The 21,744-nt window shown below is 43.5% G+C and overlaps 1 protein-coding gene across 1 annotated transcript in view; it reads left to right on the top strand.

The window, feature by feature from the left end:
• Nucleotides 1-21,744, top strand: part of LOC126094467 (cytochrome P450 6j1-like) — a 138,231-nt gene that overhangs the window by 3,710 nt on the left and 112,777 nt on the right. The window contains exon 2 of the mRNA XM_049908855.1: nucleotides 15,949-16,160. Within this exon, the coding sequence (XP_049764812.1) occupies nucleotides 15,964-16,160 (197 nt within the window). The 5' untranslated portion in view covers nucleotides 15,949-15,963. The remainder of the gene's footprint in view (nucleotides 1-15,948; nucleotides 16,161-21,744) is intronic.

Raw genomic sequence — 21,744 nt, 5'->3', positions numbered from 1 at the left:
AACAGAACTTGGATTCATCCGAAAAAATGACGCTTTGCCATTCGTGCACCCAGTTTCGTCGTTGAGTACACCATCGCAGGCGCTACTGTCTGTGTGTAGCGACAAGGGTAACCGCAGCCATGGTCTCCGAGCTGATAGTCCATGCTGCTGCAAACGTCGTAGAACTGTTCCTGCAGATGGTTGTTGTCTTGCAAACGTCCCCATCTGTTGACTCAGGGATCGAGACGTAGCTGCACGACCCCTTACAGCCATGCGGATAAGATGCCTGTCATCTCGACTGCTAGTGATACGTGGCCGTTGGGATCCAGCACGGCGTTCCGTATTACCCTCCTGAATCCACCGATTCCTTATTCTGTTACAGTCACTGGATCTCGACCAACGGGAGCAGCAATGTCGCGATACGATAAACCGCAATAGCGATAGGCTAGAATCCGACCTTTATCAAAGTCGGAAACATGATTGTACGCATTTCTCCTCCTTACACGAGGCATCACGACAACGTTTCACCAGGCAACGCCGGTCAACCGCTGTTTGTGTATGAGAAATCGGTTGGAAATTCTCGTCATGTCCTCACGTTGTAGGTGTCGCCACCGGCGCCAACCTTGTGTGAATGCTCTGAAAAGCTATTCATTTGCATATCACAGCATCTTCTTCCTGTCGGTTAAAGTTCGCGTCTGTAGCACGTCATCTTCGTGGTGTAGCAATTTTAATGGCCAGTAGTGTAATAAGGAAGAAGTAGTGAACTGAAACATCATGGCCGATGCTGAGGTCTGGCTGCATGAACAGCAAAAACGTACTACGCAGTATTCCTTTTTCCTTTTGTCATTTTGTGTGGAGTGTTAAATTTGTTGCAAGTCGTTAAGAGCTGTCATTCTCAAATTTGGATGAATAAAGTTCGGGTATTTGCACGACGTAAATTATGTAGCGTCAAGACATACACAGTTCCTAACTGTAAGACTTGACTTACTGCGTCAAAACTGTAACAACTGATTGTACCTCTTAAAGAGTAGATTATGACAGCATTTAAAATTTTTAAATGTGGTCACTAATAATGTGGAATACTGAAAATTAAAGTATTGCTGCCCCTGGAAGGCGTTAGGTAGACAAACTGAAACTGGGATTGGGTTAACGTGCCCTAGCTCAGCCGCCTAGTAATATTCTGTAGTTACATTCCTAAGGACTTATGATTTACATCTTTTTTTTGCCTCGGCTTTTATGTTCCTGTTGAGCCTGATTTTCTGAACTACCACTCCCTATTCCCAATTTTCTGCAAAGTGGATCTGGCAAAAATTAGTATAGTCCAGTATTCTCTGCTGGAGCTGACGTCTCACTCAAGAGAACTTCAGTTGGATACTACAAGGGGTGGACAACATCCACATCTTCACATATACTGTGATTCCGTGGTGATGCAACAAACTATCAGGAATGAGGGAGAAAGATAAATGTATCATTTCGAGGTAAGAGAATCTGGTCAGAAAACGACTGAGCCGAAAATAATAGACGAATACACCAATGAGCCAAAATACACTACTGGCCATTAAAATTGATACACCACGAAGATGACGTGCTACAGACGCTGGGTCCCAACGGCCTAGAATCACTAGCGGTCGAGATGACAGGCATCTTATCCGCATGGCTGTAACGGATCGTGCAGCCACGTCTCGATCCCTGAGTCAACAGATGCGGACGTTTTGGAGGCAACAACCATCTGCACGAACAGTTCGACGACGTTTGCAGCAGCATGAACTATCAGCTCGGAGACCATGGCTGCGGTTAGCCTTCACGCTGCATCACAGACAGGAGCGCCTGCGATGGTGTACTCAACGACGAACCTGGGTGCACGAATGGCAAAACGTCATTTTTTCGGATGAATCCAGATTCTGTTTACAGCATCGTGATGGTCGCATCCGTGTTTGGCGACATCGCGGTGAGCCCACATTGGAAGCGTGTATTCGTCATCGCCATACTGGTGTATCATCCGGCGTGATGGTATGGGGTGCCATTGGTTACACGTCTCGGTCACCTCTAGTTCGCATTGACGGCACTTTGAACAGTGGACGTTACATTTCAGATGTGTTACGACCCGTAGCTCTACCCTTCATTCGATCCCTGCGAAACCCTACATTTCGGCAGGATAATGCATGACCGCTTGTTGCAGGTCCTTTACAGGTCTTTCTGGATACAGAAAATGTTCGACTGTTGCCCTGGCCAGCACATTCTCCAGATCTATCACCAATTGAAAACGACTGGTCAATGGTGGCCGAGCAACTGTCTCGTCACAATACGCGAGTCACTACTCTTGATGAACTGTGGAACAGTGTTGAAGCTGCATGGGCAGCTGTACCTGTACACGCCATCCAAGCTCTGTCTGACTCAATGCCCAGGCGTATCAAGGCCATTTATTACGGCCAGAGGTGGTGGTTTTGGGTACTGATTTCTCAGGATCTATGCACCCAAATTGCGTGAAAATGTAATCACATGTCAGGTCTAGTATAATATATTTCTCCAATGAATACCCGTTTATCATCTGCATTTCTTCTTGGCGTAGCAATTTTAATGGCCAGTAGTGTATTATCACCACTACCCAACGATTGGTTGTAGGCTGCCTGGCGGCACTGAGCGCACGTCGCGCCGTAAGAGACGTGTATGAGTGGAGCACAGACGAGTGGGGAATCATTCCAGAGACGATAAGTGGCGAAAATACGAAAATCCGCCGACTTAAGCGACTTCCACAAAATCCAGATTGTTGGGGCCCAGTGCCTGGCAGCGATCGTCTCGGAAACGGCAAAGATGGTGGGATGTTCGCGTAGTACTGCCGTGAGGATCTATGGACAGTGGAAGAAGAATCCTGAAACAACGAGTAGGCGGCGAGTAGGACGTTGCATGCCTCATCACAGAAATGTGGATCGGAGACTTGCCCGCGCTCTAATGCAGGACAGGCGGCGGATATCTGTGTCAGATCTCACGACAGAATAGCGTTGGCGCAGGCACAAGTGTTTTAGAGCACACCTTTCAGCGCCCAGTGTTGAACTCGATGTTCCGCAGCAGAGGACCCCTGCGTGTTCCCATGTTGACCCAACAACATTGTCAATTACGATTACAGTGGGCACGGGATCATCTAGAATGGACTGCGTGTCAATGGAATCGTGTCTCCTCATCGAATGAATCCCGTTTACACTACTGGCCATTAAAATTGCTACGCCATGAAGAAATGCAGATGATAAACGGGTATTCATTGGACAAATATATTATACTAGAAATGACATGTGATTACATTTTCCCGCAATTTGGGTGCATAGATCCTGAGAAATCAGTACCCAGAACAACCACCTCTGGCCGTAATAAATGGCCTTGATACGCCTGGGCATTGAATCAAACAGAGCTTGGATGGCCAGTACAGGTACAGCTGCCCAAGCAGCTTCAACACTGTTCCACAGTTCATCAAGAGTAGTGACTGGCGTATTGTGACGAGACAGTTGCTCGGCCACCATTGACCAAACGTTTTCAATTGGTGAGAGATCTGGAGAATGTGCTGGCCAGGGCAACAGTCGAACATTTTCTGTATCCAGAAAGACCTGTATAGGACCTGCAACATGCGGTCATGCATTATCCTGCCGAAATGTAGGGTTTCGCAGGGATCGAATGAAGGGTAGAGCTACGGGTCGTAACACATCTGAAATGTAACGTCCACTGTTCAAAGTGCCGTCAATGCGAACTAGAGGTGACCGAGACGTGTAACCAATGGCACCCCATACAATCACGCCGGATGATACGCCAGTATGGCGATGACGAATACACGCTTCCAATGTGGGCTCACCGCGATGTCGCCAAACACGGATGAAACCATCACGATGCTGTAAACAGAATCTGGATTCATCTGAAAAAATGACGTTTTGCCATTCGTGCACCCAGGTTCGTCGTTGAGTACACCATCGCAGGCGCTACTGTCTGTGATGCAGCGTCAAGGCTAACCGCAGCCATGGTCTCCGATCTGATAGTTCATGCTGCTGCAAACGTCATCGAACTGTTCGTGCAGATGGTTGTTGCCTTGAAAACGTCCGCATTTGTTGAGTCATGGATCGAGACGTGGCTGCACGATCCGTTACAGCCATGCGGATAAGATGCCTGTCATCTCGACTGCTAGTGCTACGAGGCCGTTGGGATCCAGCACGGCGTTTCGTATTACCCTCCTGAACCCACCGATTCCATATTCTGCTAACAGTGATTGGATCTCGACCAACGCGAGCAGCAATGTCGCGATATGATAAACCGCAATCGCGATAGGCTACAATCCGACCTTTATCAACGTCGGGAACGTGATGGTACGTATTTCTGCTCCTTACACGAGGCATCACAACAACGTTTCACCAGGCAACGCCGGTCAACTCCTGTTTGTGTGTGAGAAATCGCTTGGAAACTTTCCTCATGTCAGCGCGTTGTGGGTGTCGCCACCGGCGCCAACCTTGTGTGAATGCTCTAAAAAGCTAATCATTTGCATATCACAGCATCTTCTTCCTGTGGGTTAAATTTCGCGTCTGTAGCACGTCATCTTCGTGGTGTAGCAATTTTAATGGCCAGTAGTGTATTATTAAACCAGGTCGATGGTCGTGTCGAGATTAGCCGTCATCCAGGCGAACGGCTACTCTAAACATGCAGCGCGCCACGGGCGCAGGCTGATGGAAGTAGTGTGTGGACCTTCACTTCATCTTCCATGGAACCTGCGGAAGTAATCGAACGCACCATGACAGCTTTGGACTACGTAAATATTGTTAGGATCCACCTGTAACCCTTTACGCTTGGTGTCTTCCTCGACAGCGATAGCATCTTCCAGCAGAGCGTCGATGCCACATGGCAAGAATCGTGCGGGAATTGTTTGAGGAGCATGACAGTGAACTCATGTTGATGTCTTGGTCATCAGATTCGACTTATCTGAATCCGATGGAACCCAACTGGGACGCTGTCAGGCGCCATCAGCGATCCCTTAATCCAGCTGCCCGTAAATAACGGAAAGGTTGTCACATGTACGTAGGCATCGTGTTGAAACAAATCTCTGGAAATATATCAAGTGCTTGTCAGATTCATGGCACCCAGAATCACTGCTGAATTGCTTTCCAGAATTGGACCAACACGCTTTTAAGTAGGCGTTCATAAAATTTGGTTGATCAGTGTTTGGTTTTGAAATTTCTGTCAGTTAACCTCTTCTGTTGCAACTTTTTTGCATTCGATATTGTTGGGACGAGGTAGCATGAATCAGCTACGAAAAAATGTTTAGCAAAAGGGCTCCAAAATGTATACCTTTAAAGCTATGTGCGCTTGTTTATGTTTCCTACCGTGAAACACATTTTTTCTAATGAACAAGTGCTCATCAGTCTTAAGGTATTTTACAGGCCACGGTACACCGCCTAGTGGTGGATAATTCGTAAAAATATTAGCGTTTTCCCATCCCACTATTTTCGCGTGTGCCTGCTCTTATCTTATTCCCCTGAGATGTACGACAGTAACGGCAGAATGGCCACACAATCTGTAGATTTACACAACATGGTTTTGCTAGAGCTACGACGCCCTTTGTTGCAGAAGTTATTATTTACGTTCCTCTAGCTTCTCTGTTAAGCTATAGTCACAGTGGCAGCGACATCGGTGGATTCCGCCGGTGGCCGGCGTCGACCGAAGACGATCGATCTTTTCAACGCAACACGCCAGTATGTGCACGGTATCCGTGCAGTCGATCTCAATGCCCAAATCTACGGACACCGTACGACGGTCGGCGGAATTTATATCCGTTTGTTTTCTTCGCCTGAATTGACCTACGTGTCCTCATGCAAAACATGAATTGTGAGAAATGTTTAAGTTTGGTGCAAGAAAGGAGTCTGTGGCATCCTGAGGATGCGAAAGATAATAATAGGGATGTGTCTCAGAATCTACGGTCTGAAATCGTTATTTTATTCCAAACCACAAGTTTCGAATAACTTAAAAAAATTATTGAACGGTACCTTATATTAGACTAAGCACGTTGTATGAATGCCCGCCCCTTTCAGCCTCATATCTGTACTTAATTCAGCCTGTCATCTGCAGCACAGGCAAAATCGTTATCGGAAGTTTTAGTCCTAGGTTATAAACTTGTATGATTATGTGTTCAAGTGAGGAGGATGGCGTGTGTCCATTTTAATGCTTAAAATTTCTGTTGTGGATCTTCTTTGTGTTGGCGAAAGTGGGCATTATCTATCTACGAGTTATTATTACTGCTTAATGGCGTTTACATGCCAGGAGGGAGGCAATTCTGTTATATCAGGTGGTTTGTAAATGTGTTATCAGTTTCCACTTCTCAGAGCTTTAGGTACTTTGATCTATAATTTATTTTTGTACAGTGCACAGCACAATTAAAGTGTCTCTTCTTTGAAATCCCGGAATTGTCTCCTATTGAGACGCAGAATTATGAAATTTGCCTCAAAGATACCTACAGCGTTCCTCTATAATGGTACAGTAGCTCGGTACCCTCGACGTAACCCTCGCGCTCAGCGACGCTTCAAACAGCAAAGCGCCCCCACATGCGAAAAACGGTCACACCTCAAAAGTTAATGTGAGGTATAAAGTGGCTCACTGACGTTACGGTATCAAATTTCGCCAAACTTCTGCCCAACCCCCAACGTGGGAAGGCCGCCATACCCGCTCTTAGCCACATTTCACCCCTTCTCTTGACACGTCTCCAATGAAAGTCGGAACCACGATGGGCAGTGTTGAAAACCTGCTGTTCCCCTATCGTGCCCCACCGAAAACATTTTAGTATCGTCGATCAGAAGCGACGCGAAAAACCCCAGGAGGCTGCATAAAGGGGATCAAGAAACCCACCTCTTCGGTTTGGGCATTGATTCGCACATATATCGCAGGTATACAGGATGGAACCACTAGGGACTGTTCAAAAGTATTCGACGAAACTGGAAAGTGTTCCAGAAAAGTAAAGGTTGTTCCTACTTTTTCAGCCCTCCTGTTTCACACCCTCCTGTGGCGTGATCACGAGAGGGTTTAACATTGACACATCCATGAATAAAAGGGCTAAGGCTCCCTCTAAGATCCCCAGTTCCGCAACACGCCTGGTACGTCCTGTGCACATTCGTTGAGCATCTTAAACACGTACCTGTACAGAGATTTAGACACCCATTCAGCTGACAACTGGCTCTCGAATAACGCTCTAGTGCCTACTTGTAGGCATCGGAATCTAAAGGGAGTTGAAGGGGTTGCCTGCCGTCAGGTGCTAGAGCTGAATTACAGCGCCAATCACGCTGAATGGGTACATTTTTGATGTGCTCAACAACTTGCAGTGAAGGCACCATGGGTGTTGCCAAACTGGGCGTCTTAGAGAGACCATTTGTTCTTTTATTCAAATATTTGTCAATGTTACACTCTCTCATCATGACGCAACAAGAAGGTGTGAAACGGAGGGCTGAAGAAAAATAACTTTTGCTAGTTTGGATCACTTTCAAATTTCGTCGAATGCTTTTGAATGGTCCCTAGTGGTTCCATCCTGCATACCAGAGGGAAACCTGTGGTCATGCTACACTCCAGAGAGTTCTGATTACGTTCATTGTGCTTGCAGCCCCACGATGCCCTCAGAGGAAGATTGAATCGCTCGTGCATTGTCAGCAGTGTCAAACGTTGTGAAGAACGTCGTCCTGATGTCCACCGCACTGGGAACTGTCGTTTTTAGCTGTCAGATGTGTGAGAATGAACCTCCAAGGGAAGGGGTGGTGTCTTTGACGCCCTTTGCGCCACCTCTTGAGGCCTTTTCGTGTCGATTCCCAGCAGCGGTGAGTCTGAAATGTTTTCCTCGGCCCCCATAACAGAACTGTGGGATTTCAACGCGTGCGTCTCAGTTCTGACCTTATTCGCAAAGACATCAAGGGAAGTGGTGACATGTGGTTGAGAGAGGGTCTGATGACGCTCCCCTGGCGCGGCTCGTCCACAGTGGCGTTGGACAAAATTCTGGTGAAATTTGGTGCCAATGTGACATCATTAACCCACCTTTCATCTCACATGAACTCTTGATCTCTGGTCTTTTTCACGTTGGTCGATACCTTGCTGTCTGATACGTCTTCGGGCACGAGAGTGTCGTCTCAAGGTGCCACACTTTTGCGTCAGTTTAGAGAAATATTGTAGGCACCTTGGGGCCAAATTTCAAACGTCTGCATCGCAATACGGGACAGTTACGGGTATTCAAAACACGTTTTAACTGTGTTGCGCCTGTACTTGACAGGTATCATGCAAAGTCACGAAACTTAATAGATAAATGTCTTATTCGCTGAAGTTATTTGAAGTTTTATTTCTCATCTTGTTTTTCAGTGTCGTCATATAACACTACCGGCTACTATTATAACAGTAGTTCACCGAATATGTTACTTGTAGGAAAGTAATTTACTTTTTACCGTGAACGTGTGCTGTTCGTTAAGATGTCAAACTATACTTCGATATCCAAAAGATTACGATTTGGTAGGGAGCAGTAGTTGAAATAGTAAGAATCGAACCAAGGCTCTGGTACTTATAAAGTAAACTTTAATTAAAGGAAAGAAAAACAGTCGCCAGCCTAATACAGCAAAGTGTTACCAAAATATTATACTGTCATTATTAAAAGTAATTATTCTGTATGGCTTTGTTTGACACTGAACTGTTTTGCAAATAGGGCATAATTTAGGAAGCATTAGAGCAGCAATTTCTCATGAGCTACACAGATGTAGACTTAAAACGTTTTGGCAACAAACTTAGCTCATTAACGTTCACTGTCTAAATTCAGTTATTGTGATGATGGCTCAATGGCTACCCAGAAACTATTCTATCACTTGACTGAGGTCAGACCTGAACACGACTAGTAAGACACGGCGTGAAAACAATTTTAAACATAAATACGAGAATATAAACACTTTTACAGATCCGTGTGGCCCTTAAACTGCAATGGCCAATAAGAACTTATTATAATCACTGTTTTGTTCAATTACTTTTAATTCTGAATTAAACTTTTCGCAAGAATGAAAATTGAACAACGTAATTAGTTCTTTTACTTGATTTTAGGCTTTTCGAAAACTTGACCTATGCATCTAAGCAAGTTTACGTTATGTATTTTTAGAAACAACACTTAAGAAAACTACTACTCCACAAAAGTTAATGAGCACCATTAAAGCGATAGCTACTTCGCTGTTCAAAGAAAGAGGAGAGTCGGATATACTGCCTCACTAGGAAAACTGGACAAAGGAGTAAGCCAAGGTTTTCGACACTAAGTTCAACTGAAAACAATTAATATTTGGAAATAAAGCGAGTAATCGTTCCTTGCAAGTAAATATTAAAATGGTTCATAAGTTCGCAGCTTTTTACCGTAAGTTTAATAAACAGAACAGGTACACACAACAGAGACTCCAGTCATCAATAATATATTCTCCTTCACTATTTACAACTGTCTGCAAACCCTGGGATAACTTTTCGATTCCTAAACTATATAAACCACATGGTCTTGAAGCGAAGAACTCGTCGGCCCATGTCTGAAGCGCATTTTCATCCGGAAAAGAACTTCCTTGAAGGTTTTCCGATAGAGAGCGGAAAAGGTGGAAATCTGAGAGCGCAAGTTCAGGTAAGGAAGGTGGGTGCGGTGACAGTCTAGCAAAATGCGGGCACGCGTTATGGTGGAGAAGCGCCACTTCACGCAATCTACCTTGTCGCTGGTCTTGGACTGCGTATGCAAGACGTCTAATTTGCTGACAGTAAATGTCAGCAATGATAGTTTCAACTTGGGGAAGCAATTTATAATAGACAACACAGTCGCTATTCCGCCAGATGCATAACTTTATCTTTTGTGGATGCGTACAGGTCTTTGTACTGGGAGTTGCTGCCTTGTTTGGGCTCAACCATTCCTTTTTTTCCTTATGTGAGCATAAAGACACCATTTCTCGTTACCATTAACGATATAGGATAGAAATGGTCGTGTTGTTCGCTAGCCAATTGATGACGAACAAGCAGCGTACCTTAAGAGACCACCAGCTGATTTTCATATTTTAAACCTTCCCCGTTGTATGCAAACGTCTCACAACTGTGGAATGAACAAAGTTCATCACATATGCCAGTTCTCCAGTACATTGACGTGGATCGTTGTGTATTAATGCGTTTAAACGATCTTCATCAAGCCCCGAAGATCTACCTGAACGTGCAGAGTCACTAGTGTCAAAACGATCCCTCCTTAAAACGATAGAACCATTTTCTTGCCATGTTCTGTACATTGTCATTATTCTCATAAAGGGCGCAAATTTTTGTGGCTGACTCCGCTGCTGTCACCCTTTTATTGAACTCAAATGCAGGAATATGTCGGAAATGTTCCGATTTCTCGACTTGGCACTCCGTTTCCTAGCGTCAACAGCTCCACTCACTATCTCCGAATGAGGAAATGACAATACATAAACTCAAATAGCTACAGTAAACTACAAATATAAAATATCACTCGATAAATAAACCTATAGCAACCGGAATACCAACAAACAAAACGAAAACTCTTCGAACTTATGCACCAACCTAAAACAATATTCACACTTTACTTGAGATATGAGTGTTGGCTGTGGCTACCTTCTCTGGCTTAATTAAGGGAGAAAACTAACTCACGGCTCTTGATCCATAAAGGCTCTGAAAATTGTTTTCTTGGCGCCGAATTTTTGTGATTCAGAGCCAACCAGTAAATCTCACGAATAATTAGTCGTTATCGTCCACATCCGAGGCATTATCACATCAACCTTGTTACGTTCCTAGCATCATTCAGCACAGAAAATCTGAACTGTTTGCACGTTAACCATCGGCAGACTGTGCCTCAAACACTGCATCCGATTCTTCCGCCAAATCCACCTTTACTATTCCGATCATGCGGCCTACGTAGCAGATTGCCTTCCATCCAGATTTTACATAATTACAAACCTTCATGACCTAAACGTGAACTAGCTCTACAAATTCTATTTTGAAACAGCAGCATTTGAGCAGAACACAGATTTGAAAATTATATTAACAAATCTATTACAGTGATACAGACTTACAGGAAATATGAATAAACATTTACATAGATGCTCAACCAGAGAACTTAATTACACAGATATCACATTAAGCATAAGACACTAAAAGTTACATGAAAGATATATAGTCGATCGTGAATATAAGTGTTACAGTCAGGAATAGACTATGTAATAAAACGTTTCTTTCCTTATCACACGTATTTCTAAAACTTGTTTGGTTATTCCAATAACTGAGGAAGAATTTTGAGCACTCACCATTTTCTTTTAGACATAGATGTAGCTCATTCATATGCATTCGTTGTCTTTTCAATACCTAAAGCCGCAGTGCAGCACTCGCCTCCACGCACAGTGAAGACCTTTGGCGACGATGCCTGGCGCGCGTCGTCTCTTCGACTGCGACCGCAGCCTTACATTTTCCTATGGCTATACACTGATATATACTTCCCAGTATCGTGTCGGACCTTTTTTTGCAAGACGTAGTGCAGCAACTCGACGTGGATGGACTTAACAAGTGTTTGGAAGTCCCCTACAGAAATACTGAGCCATGCTGCCTCTACACGCGTCCATAATTGCAGAAGAGTTGCCGTTGCGAGATTTTGTGTACGGAGGGACCTATCGATTACGTCCAACAAATTTTCGTTGAGTTTTTGTCGGGCATCTTGGGTGGCCAAATCATATACTCGAATTGTCCAGAATCTTTTTCAAACCAATCGCGAACAATTGTGTCCCCGTGACATGACGGCTTGAGATCCATAACAATTTCATCTTTGTTTGGGAATAAGAAGTTCATGAATGGTTGCAAATGCTCTCCAAGTAGACAGACATAACCATTTCCAGTCAATGATCAGTTTAGTTGGACCAAAGTACCCGGTCCATTCTATGTAAACACAATCCACACCATTACGCAGCCATCACCAGCTTGCACAGTGTCTTCTTGGCAACTTGGGTCCATAGCTTCGTGGGGTCTGCGACATACTCCAACCTGACAATCAGTTGTTAGCAAAGGCACTCGCGTCGTTCGTCTGCCTTCATAACCCAGTAACGACAAATTTCGCTGCACTGTCCTAACGGAAACGTTCCTTGTACGTCACACATTGATTTCTGCGGTTATTTCACGCAGTTTTGCTTGTCTGTTAGCACTGACAACTCTACCTAAACGCCGCTGCTCTCGGTCGTTAAGTGAAGTCCGTCGGCCACTGCGTTGTCCATGGTGAGAAGCAATGCCTCAAATTTGGTATCCTCGGCAACATCTTGACACTGTGGGCCATTCTGCGTACAAATGACGGGTCCACCAATGCACTCCCCTTTTGTACCTTGTGTACACGGAATTACCGCCAACTGTTGATGTGCATATCGTTACCTCATGACTTTGTCACCACAGCGTCCAGCCACGTTACGATCCTAGTTGCGAATGTCTGGATTCGTTCGATATCTGTGGTTATCTCTATTCCATAAGGAGTTCCAAACGTCTGTAGAGTAGCCTACAATCGGCCACATTAGCGTATATTTCGCGCGATTTCCGCTACTGATGAACTGCTCTTCTCCAGGACGCTTCCAACACAGTATATCTGCCAGTCTCCTTTCCTAACACTGATTTTACACATTGGACCCATTTCGTAACGCTTCTTAGTATTAACTCTAAATGATTATGTGGTGTGACGAGCTCAAAATGTTCACCACTGGTCTTGCAGTCGGGTAGTGTTGGATCCTCCTTGTTGGCTGATCACGTCCAGTGATGACGTAAGACTTCATTTTGTAAGCGTAACACCTGTTCACAAATGAATATGAAATACAGTCTATCTAACATACCCAGGATCAGTCCTACGTCTCGACGTTTTCGCCAACACTGACTTACTTTACTGACTATGATGTGCACTCATAGAACTAAAAATATTTCAGCAGATGAAAACTCGTTTTGAATGATAATTCTGCTGAAAGCAGAACGCACTTAATAGCTTGTTCTTAGATCAAATATCCCTTCACGTAAATATATGAGAGCGAGTTTAATAAATTTCTGTGCGATACAAATCGAAGGCAGTTTATAATAATAGTGTGTTGTTCATTAATTCAATGAGCAGTGGCAACAAAATTACTTTTGTCCTATGATGGACCAAGTGGATCACAATTACACGAAACATGTAAATCTAAACAAAAGGAACCGCACAAAATGTAGAGTTCCCAAAACAGTATTAAAACACTGGGAAGGAAATGAATGCTATACACTAATCTCAAAGTCGAACAATTAAAATGCCAATTAATTTGAAATAAATTCGCTGAAAGCAAATAACTTGGTGTCAGATATGTCAGGTATAGATGTGCTACCTTCACTGAAGTGAAAAATGTCCTAGGATACGTCCCACATTGGTACTGGATCTCCTTTTGACTGGTATAGTGTAGCAGCTCGAACTGGCATGGACTCATATAGTCGTTGGAACTCCCCTGCAGAGATATTGGGCCATGCTACCTCTACAACCGTCCATAGCTGTGAAAGTGTTGCTGGTGCAGGTTTTTGTGCACGAAAAGAGCTCTCGATTATGTCCCATAATCACTCGAATTTTCCAGAATGGTATTTAAACCAGTCGCAAACAATTGTGGCCCATTGACATAATGCATTCTCAGTCATAGATATTCCATCGTTTCTTGGGACCATGAAGTTCATGAATGGGTGCAAGTGCTCATCAAATATCCGGCCATGACCATTTCCAGTTACTGATCAGTTGAATTGGACCAGAGAATCCAGTCCATTCCGTGTAGACACATCCCTCACCATTAAGGAGCCACCACTGGCTTCCATAGTGCCTTGTTGACAACTTGGGTCCATGGCTTCGTGGGGTCTGCGCCACACTCGAATCGTCCCATCGGCGCTTACCATATCAAATCGGGACTCCTATGACCAGGCCACGATTTTCCAATCGTCTAGGGTCCAACTGCTGGCGCTACAGGCGATCTCATTAGTAAAGGCATTAGCGTCGATTGTTTGCTTCCATAGTCCATTAACGCCAAAATTGCCTGCACTGTCGTAACGGATACGCTAGTCGTATGTCCCACATTGTTTTCTCTTTAGATCACGCTATTGCTGATGAATGTACATCCATGTTCAAATGTGTGTGAGTTCTTAAGGGACCAAATTGCAGAGGTCATCGGTCCCTAGACTTACACACTTCTTAAACTAATCTATGGTAAGCACAACACACACACCCATGCCCAAGGGAGGACTCGAACCTCCGGCGGTAGGGGCCGCGCAGTAAGTGACATGGCGCCTCTAACCACGCGGCCACTCTGCGCGGCTGTACATCCATATATTTATAAAAATTTATACGTTCTGCGGTTTTTCAAGTATGCGTTTGTTTGGCGTAAAATATATATAGAAGAATGTTCGTTTGTTTGCTTATAATTTATACAAATCTACAGTTTTATTCCGATTTTGATGAAATTTTGCACACTTTACCTCCAAGGCAAGAGGAAGATCACTGTCTACATAAGTTTTCACAATCTCACTTGAATCATGCATGTGTGTAATATATAAAGGAGAAAGATTGCTACCAAAAATCTCTATAAGTTCTTGGTCATTTACTTCAAATTTCTCCACGCTCCCCTAATTAGCGATTGGGCGGACAAAGGTTATTTTTTTAGTGTAGACAGTGTATAAATACATAAAGGATAAAAGGACACTAAACGCGCTTGATCGAACACACGGGCATGGGCGGCTCTATAGTTGGTTTGTTTACACTACTGACGGGCAACCGAAGAATATTGTGTAACACAAGTTTTACGATACGAGTTTTATTTCACGGTTCGAGCTTGGTGCAATTATATCTTTGCTGCCTGTCAATACACTTTCATTATGTTTTCGTGAAAGCTTTGAGTGTAGAAACTGCTAAATCGGTTTATCTTTTGAAGTAATGGTTCAAATGGCTCTGAGCACTATGGGACTTAACATCTGAGGTCATCAGTCCCCTAGAACTTAGAACTACTTAAACCTAACTAACCTACGGACATCACACACATCCATGCCCGAGGCAGGATTCGAACCTGCGGCCGTAGCGGTCGCGCGGTTCCAGACTGTAGCGCCTAGAACCGCTCGGCCACTCTGGGCCGGCTTTTGAAGAAATCAGGGGTTTTTCTCACCTGCTGACTGTAAAGATGTGTTGTACAAAATATTGATAAACATGTGAAATATTTGCTCATTTGGCATATGCACGTATTTTTAAAGTCAGAATATTTCTTGCAGGAAACTGAGTGTACTGAAATGATAAAAATCTTTATTTTACTTTTACATTTGAGGTATTTTATGCAATACAGTTACATTGCTTTAATTTGTAATTAAAAAGGAATCAAAGCATAATCTATGATGTCATTTTTATTACTAAACTTTTTGTTTGAAATTGGTGTATATTTGCAAAGGTCAGAACCAGTACCCTTGGCCGGCCGGAGTGGCCGTGCGGTTCTAGGCGCTACAGTCTGGAGCCAGCGACCGTTACGGTCGCAGGTTCGAATCCTGCCTCGTGCATGAATGTGTGTGATGTCCTTAGGTTAGTTAGGTTTAATTAGTTCTAAGTTCTAGGCGACTGCTGACCTCAGAATTGAGTCGCATAGTGCTCAGAGCCATTTCAACCAACCAGTACCCTTGACCCTGATTTTTCCTAATGCCGCAGCTGAAGACGTATTTATTCACCGCATTTCGTTGACGCCAATCATTCAAATATGCCATTCTATTTAAAGCGATTAGTTTCCCAGTCGATTTGCATTCGCTATGATTATCAACAAGGTATAGGGCCACTTACGTTGTGTGGCAGATATTAAACATCCCGGTCAATGCTGGGCACTGCAGCTACTTACATTATATTTGTGGGCACATAGGTACCGATAATTCACGTACGTGAATGCTGAAAGACCATAAAAGAGTTCATATCTCCTACAGTGACGACGCCACACGATGTCCCTGGACTGGTGTACTACGGGCGCCCTGGTGGTTCTGGCGGCGTGGCTGCTGTGGAAGTACCTGTCGTGGAACTACGGCTACTGGCAGACACTGGGAGTCCGCTGCCCGGTGCCTTCCGTGCCGTTTGGGAACATGAAAGACGCCATGCTAGGCAAGAAACATGTTTCAGAGGCCGTCAGAGACATCTATTGGTAAGTGCTGGCTACTACTAAGCCTTTGTTACGCAGAGCTGTAAAACGATGATTAACGATTGACTGTTGCTTTATCAAATAAACAAAAAGCTTTGTTAGTTACTTGTACCAAGAATCAACTTCACGATAGGCGTTATGATGTGGGACGTGTCGACAGAACAATCATAGAACACGTACATACGACGTGTGTGAGAAAAGAAACAAGACAACACTGTGATCGATTTGGCAACGCTGTGTTGTTCCACTTGTGTAGACCGGTGTTTTCATTCATTCCAGATGCTCTGGCCGAGTTTCAGTTCCATGCAGCCATTACGTAATTTTGGAGATAGCCATCAGTAAAGATGTGTCTTTGTTGTGCGCGGTGAAAATGTAACATCGTAATTAACGACTTAAATTAGAAAGAACGCACAGAAAACGCTGTAGGGAAAGCGAACCAAAGACTGCATTTCTTTGGTCACTCACCAACCAAGAGACTGCCTACACTTCGCTTGTCCGTCCTCTTGGAGTACTGCTGCGCGGTGTGGGATCTTTGCCAGATAGGGTTAACAGTGTACATCGAGAAAGTTCAAAGAAAAGCAGCACGTTTTGTATTATCGAGAAATAGAGGAGAGAATGTTACACACATTATACAGGATTTGGAGAGGACATCATTAAAACAAAGCATTTCTCGTTGCGGCAGGTATCATCTCACTAGATTTCAATCATCAACTTTTTACCACGAATGTGAAAACACACTCCTGGAAATTGAAATAAGAACACCGTGAATTCATTGTCCCAGGAAGGGGAAACTTTATTGACACATTCCTGGGGTCAGATACATCACATGATCACACTGACAGAACCACAGGCACATAGACACAGGCAACAGAGCATGCACAATGTCGGCACTAGTACAGTGTATATCCACCTTTCGCAGCAATGCAGGCTGCTATTCTCCCATGGAGACGATCGTAGAGATGCTGGATGTAGTCCTGTGGAACGGCTTGCCATGCCATTTCCACCTGGCGCCTCAGTTGGACCAGCGTTCGTGCTGGACGTGCAGACCGCGTGAGACGACGCTTCATCCAGTCCCAAACATGCTCCATGGGGGACAGATCCGGAGATCTTGCTGGCCAGGGTAGTTGACTTACACCTTCTAGAGCACGTTGGGTGGCACGGGATACATGCGGACGTGCATTGTCCTGTTGGAACAGCAAGTTCCCTTGCCGGTCTAGGAATGGTAGAACGATGGGTTCGATGACGGTTTGGATGTACCGTGCACTATTCAGTGTCCCCTCGACGATCACCAGTGGTGTACGGCCAGTGTAGGAGATCGCTCCCCACACCATGATGCCGGGTGTTGGCCCTGTGTGCCTCGGTCGTATGCAGTCCTGATTGTGGCGCTCACCTGCACGGCGCCAAACACGCATACGACCATCATTGGCACCAAGGCAGAAGCGACTCTCATCGCTGAAGACAACACGTCTCCATTCGTTCCTCCATTCACGCCTGTCGCGACACCACTGGAGGCGGGCTGCACGATGTTGGGGCGTGAGCGGAACACGGCCTAACGGTGTGCGGGACCGTAGCCCAGCTTCATGGAGACGGTTGCGAATGGTCCTCGCCGATACCCCAGGAGCAACAGTGTCCCTAATTTGCTGGGAAGTGGCGGTGCGGTCCCCTACGGCACTGCGTAGGATCCTACGGTCTTGGCGTGCATCCGTACGTCGCTGCGGTCCGGTCCCAGGTCGACGGGCACGTGCACCTTCCGCCGACCACTGGCGACAACATCGATGTACTGTGGAGACCTCACGCCCCACGTGTTGAGGAATTCGGCGGTACGTCCACCCGGCCTCCCGCATGCCCACTATACGCCCTCGCTCAAAGTCCGTCAACTGCACATACGGTTCACGTCCACGCTGTCGCGGCATGCTACCAGTGTTAAAGACTGCGATGGAGCTCCGTATGCCACGGCAAACTGGCTGACACCGACGGCGGCGGTGCACAAATGCTGCGCAGCTAGCGCCATTCGACGGCCAACACCGCGGTTCCTGGTGTGTCCGCTGTGCCGTGCGTGTGATCATTGCTTGTACAGCCCTCTCGCAGTGTCCGGAGCAAGTATGGTGGGTCTGACACACCGGTGTCAATGTGTTCTTTTTTCCATTTCCAGGAGTGTATTTTATTTCTGTCGACTATATTGGGAGAAACGCTCAGCATAATAAAAGAAGGGAAATCAGACCTCGCATGAATAAATATAATTGTTCGTTTTTTCCACACGCTTTTCGAGAGTGGAATAATAGTGAATTATCATGAACCCTCTACCAGGCAATGCAGAGTATCCATGTAGACGTACACGTAGATGAAATGTGAACGTGGGGACTCCGCGAGTGTGACATTTGGAAAGTTGAAACAGGCCTATGGGGAACACTCCTTACCAAGAGCAAAAGTTTTTCGCTGGCACAAATCATTTTTCGAAGGTCGAGAACACGCTGAAGATGAATCTCGCTCAGGGAGATCTTTAACTTCAAAAAACGACGAAAGCGTCGAACTTGCGCGTGCTCTGCGAGATTGTTTCTCCAGAACGAACTGTTAACCAAATGTTTTGCAAAGATGAGCTTGAAAGGTTCAGGAAAAGTGTGAATTGAGTGAGACCGGACATTGCAGAAAGTGGATGCTGCATCGTGACAACGTCCCATGTCACGGGGATGCTTCCATCATGGAATTTTTGACCTCAAAAGGTATAAGGCATTCCTGTTGTTCCATGTAATTTATTTCTTTTGCCACAATTGAAAAAATGTTTTTAAAGGACATCTTTTGGGACTCTGTTTGAAAAAAATAAAATAGCAGTTTCCTTATTTTTATCACACATCTCGTACATTAAATGAAAACTAAATAATGAAATTTATATGGCTCCATGCTTATCATTTACAGTTTCTTTTAATAACTAATTATCTCTGCTCAACAATTCCTCTGTGGTATAGAGCAACTGTTAAAGAGAAAGCTATTTAATCTGTATCTGAAAGCATTTCTATCTGTCAGATATTTTATTTCCGTGGGTAGAATGGTGAAGGGTTTTGTAACTGCTTATTTAACCCATTTCTTTTCCAAAGTTAGAATCATTAAAGAGAAACGCGGACCATTTTCCTTCTAGAATTGTACCTGGAATATCTTTGTTACATTCAAACTGCAAGTGAATTGTTGATAACAAATTTTATAAGTGAATAAATCTACTGAGAGGCTGTGGTTAATAATCCCAGTTGCTTAAAGAGACACCCGCAAGATGTATGTCTGTGAACTCCACAGATAATTCTAATTACTTTCTTTTGTGCAATGAATAATTTTTTCCTAAGCGAGAAGTTACCCCACAACATTATCTTATGAGATACCAGTGAACAAAAACATGCAACATATGTTAACTTACTGACTCCGTATCTCCAAAGCTAGCAGTTATTCTTATAGGAAAATTAGCTGAACTTATCAGTATATACATGTAAGAACTTACAATTTTGTATGCTATTTATTATTTACTGTTGGTATACTATCTTAATAGGACGTGGGACTTTTTGCCAGCACTAATCACGGTGAACTGCGTTTCTTCACAGTTTAAGGGAGTCCATTTGTGCGAAACCATTCAGTAATTATCACAAAAAATTCATTTAATACAGGGTGTCCATGAACTCCTGCTACATGGAGACTTCTCACAAGTAAGTAGGTTGTTTAGATTTTTATTGTAAGTAGGCTGTTTAGATTTTTATATTGGTAATGCGACGTAGCGCTCTGTATGGCTGTGCTGTGTGCAGTCTGTGGCTAGTTTGCATTGTTGTCTGCCATTGTATTGTTGGGCAGCTGGATGTTAACAGCGCATAGCGTTGGGCAGTTGGAGGTGAGCCGCCAGCAGTGGTGGATGTGGGGAGAGAGATGGCGGAGTTTTGTAATTTGTCATGAACTGCTATATATATTATGACTATTAAGGTAAATACATTGTTTGTTCCCTATTAATATCTTTCATTTGCTAACTATCCCTATCAGTAGTTAGTGCCTTCCGTAGTTTGAATCTTTTATTTAGCTGGCAGTAGTGGCGCTCGCTGTATGCAGTAGTTAGAGTAATGAAGATTTTTGTGAGGTAAGTGATTTCTGAAAGGTATAGTTTAATGTTACTCAGGGCCATTCTTTTGCAGGGATCTTTGATAGTCAGATTGCGTTGCGCTAAAAATATTGTGTGTCAGTTTAAGCACAGTCTTGTATAAATTGTTCTAAGGGGACGTTTCAATTATCACAAAAAATTCATTTAATACAGGGTGTCCATGAACTCCCACTACATGGAGAATTCTCACAAATAATTAAAAAGCACATTTTAGTCATTTTAATGTTAATGAATAAATAATATTTTCAACATCATCTCCATGCTATTCAATATATAATTTGAGCCACTTTGAAAGAGTAAGAAGAACTCGATGGAATAGGTACGAATTGCCGTCGATTTTAATACACAGACTGGTATACTTCCTCTTTCAGTACACCCCAAAAAAAGATTAGTCATTGTAATTATTTGTAGTTACATTATATTATACTAAAATTATTAATTATGTTATTCTTTTTTTATACAATTATATGTTATAATTAATTATAATTATAATAATCCATAATTATTAATATTTATATAACATAGATTATTTATTAGAATTTGTTAGAATTCCCATGTACCCAGACTTTGTAAACTTCCTCTACTATCTATAGTGGTGCTTCCTTGCTCGGGTTCACAACAATGTATATATTGTCTAGAGAGGGGCTAATTCCACCTCCTGATTGAAATAAAATGGCAGATTATTAACATAAAGCAAGAACAAGTAGTGAGCCAATGATGGAACCCTATGAGACTTCCATTGTAATTTCTCCATGTGCAAATGATGTTGCGTCCCTGTTTCTATTACTTGAACACCATAAGGTAACTTTCGGCATTCTATTCATTACATTAGAACTATATCAGGCATTTGCTGGTCTACATATTCCATAAAAACTTAACCTATCTAATTGAATTATATGACTGACACTATCAAATGCCTTCGATAAGTCACAGAACATCCTAGTTGTTGGTACTTTATTATTCAAAGATTTCATTGTGTTTTCAGTAAATATATAAATAGAATGGCCCTTTTGAAATCCAAACTGTGACTGGTTAAGTATCCCATGAGTAACAGGTTGATGAAAGCATTTGAATAAATTACTGTGTCAAACATTTTAGAAAATAATGCAGGGAATGACACTGGGCACTAGTTGTTGATAGCTATGGAGTTGTTGATATCTATGGAGAGGCCAAACAATAGCATATTTCAGTCTTTGTGGGAAAACACTTCGAGATAATGATCCATTACCTAAGCGTCTAAGAACATTACATGTTACAGTGTGACAAAAATGAACTTTTAATTTTTGGAGTCACGATCGTTTTCATTATTTTAAATGGGGATGTGTGATTAATTTCTTAATTCACTAAGTGTCCATATTTTTACTTCTGTGTGCTGTTTTGCGTTCTCTTCTGAACTATTTGTACCAATTTTCTCACCTAATTTTAAAAAATAAATATTAAAAATATCTGATTCACATGAAC

This window comes from Schistocerca cancellata, chromosome 8 (genome assembly GCF_023864275.1).
Source record: "Schistocerca cancellata isolate TAMUIC-IGC-003103 chromosome 8, iqSchCanc2.1, whole genome shotgun sequence".
NCBI classification, from domain to species: domain Eukaryota; kingdom Metazoa; phylum Arthropoda; class Insecta; order Orthoptera; family Acrididae; genus Schistocerca; species Schistocerca cancellata.
The sequence above is the reverse complement of the archived record's forward strand: the minus strand, read 5'-3'. Positions and strand labels throughout refer to the sequence as shown.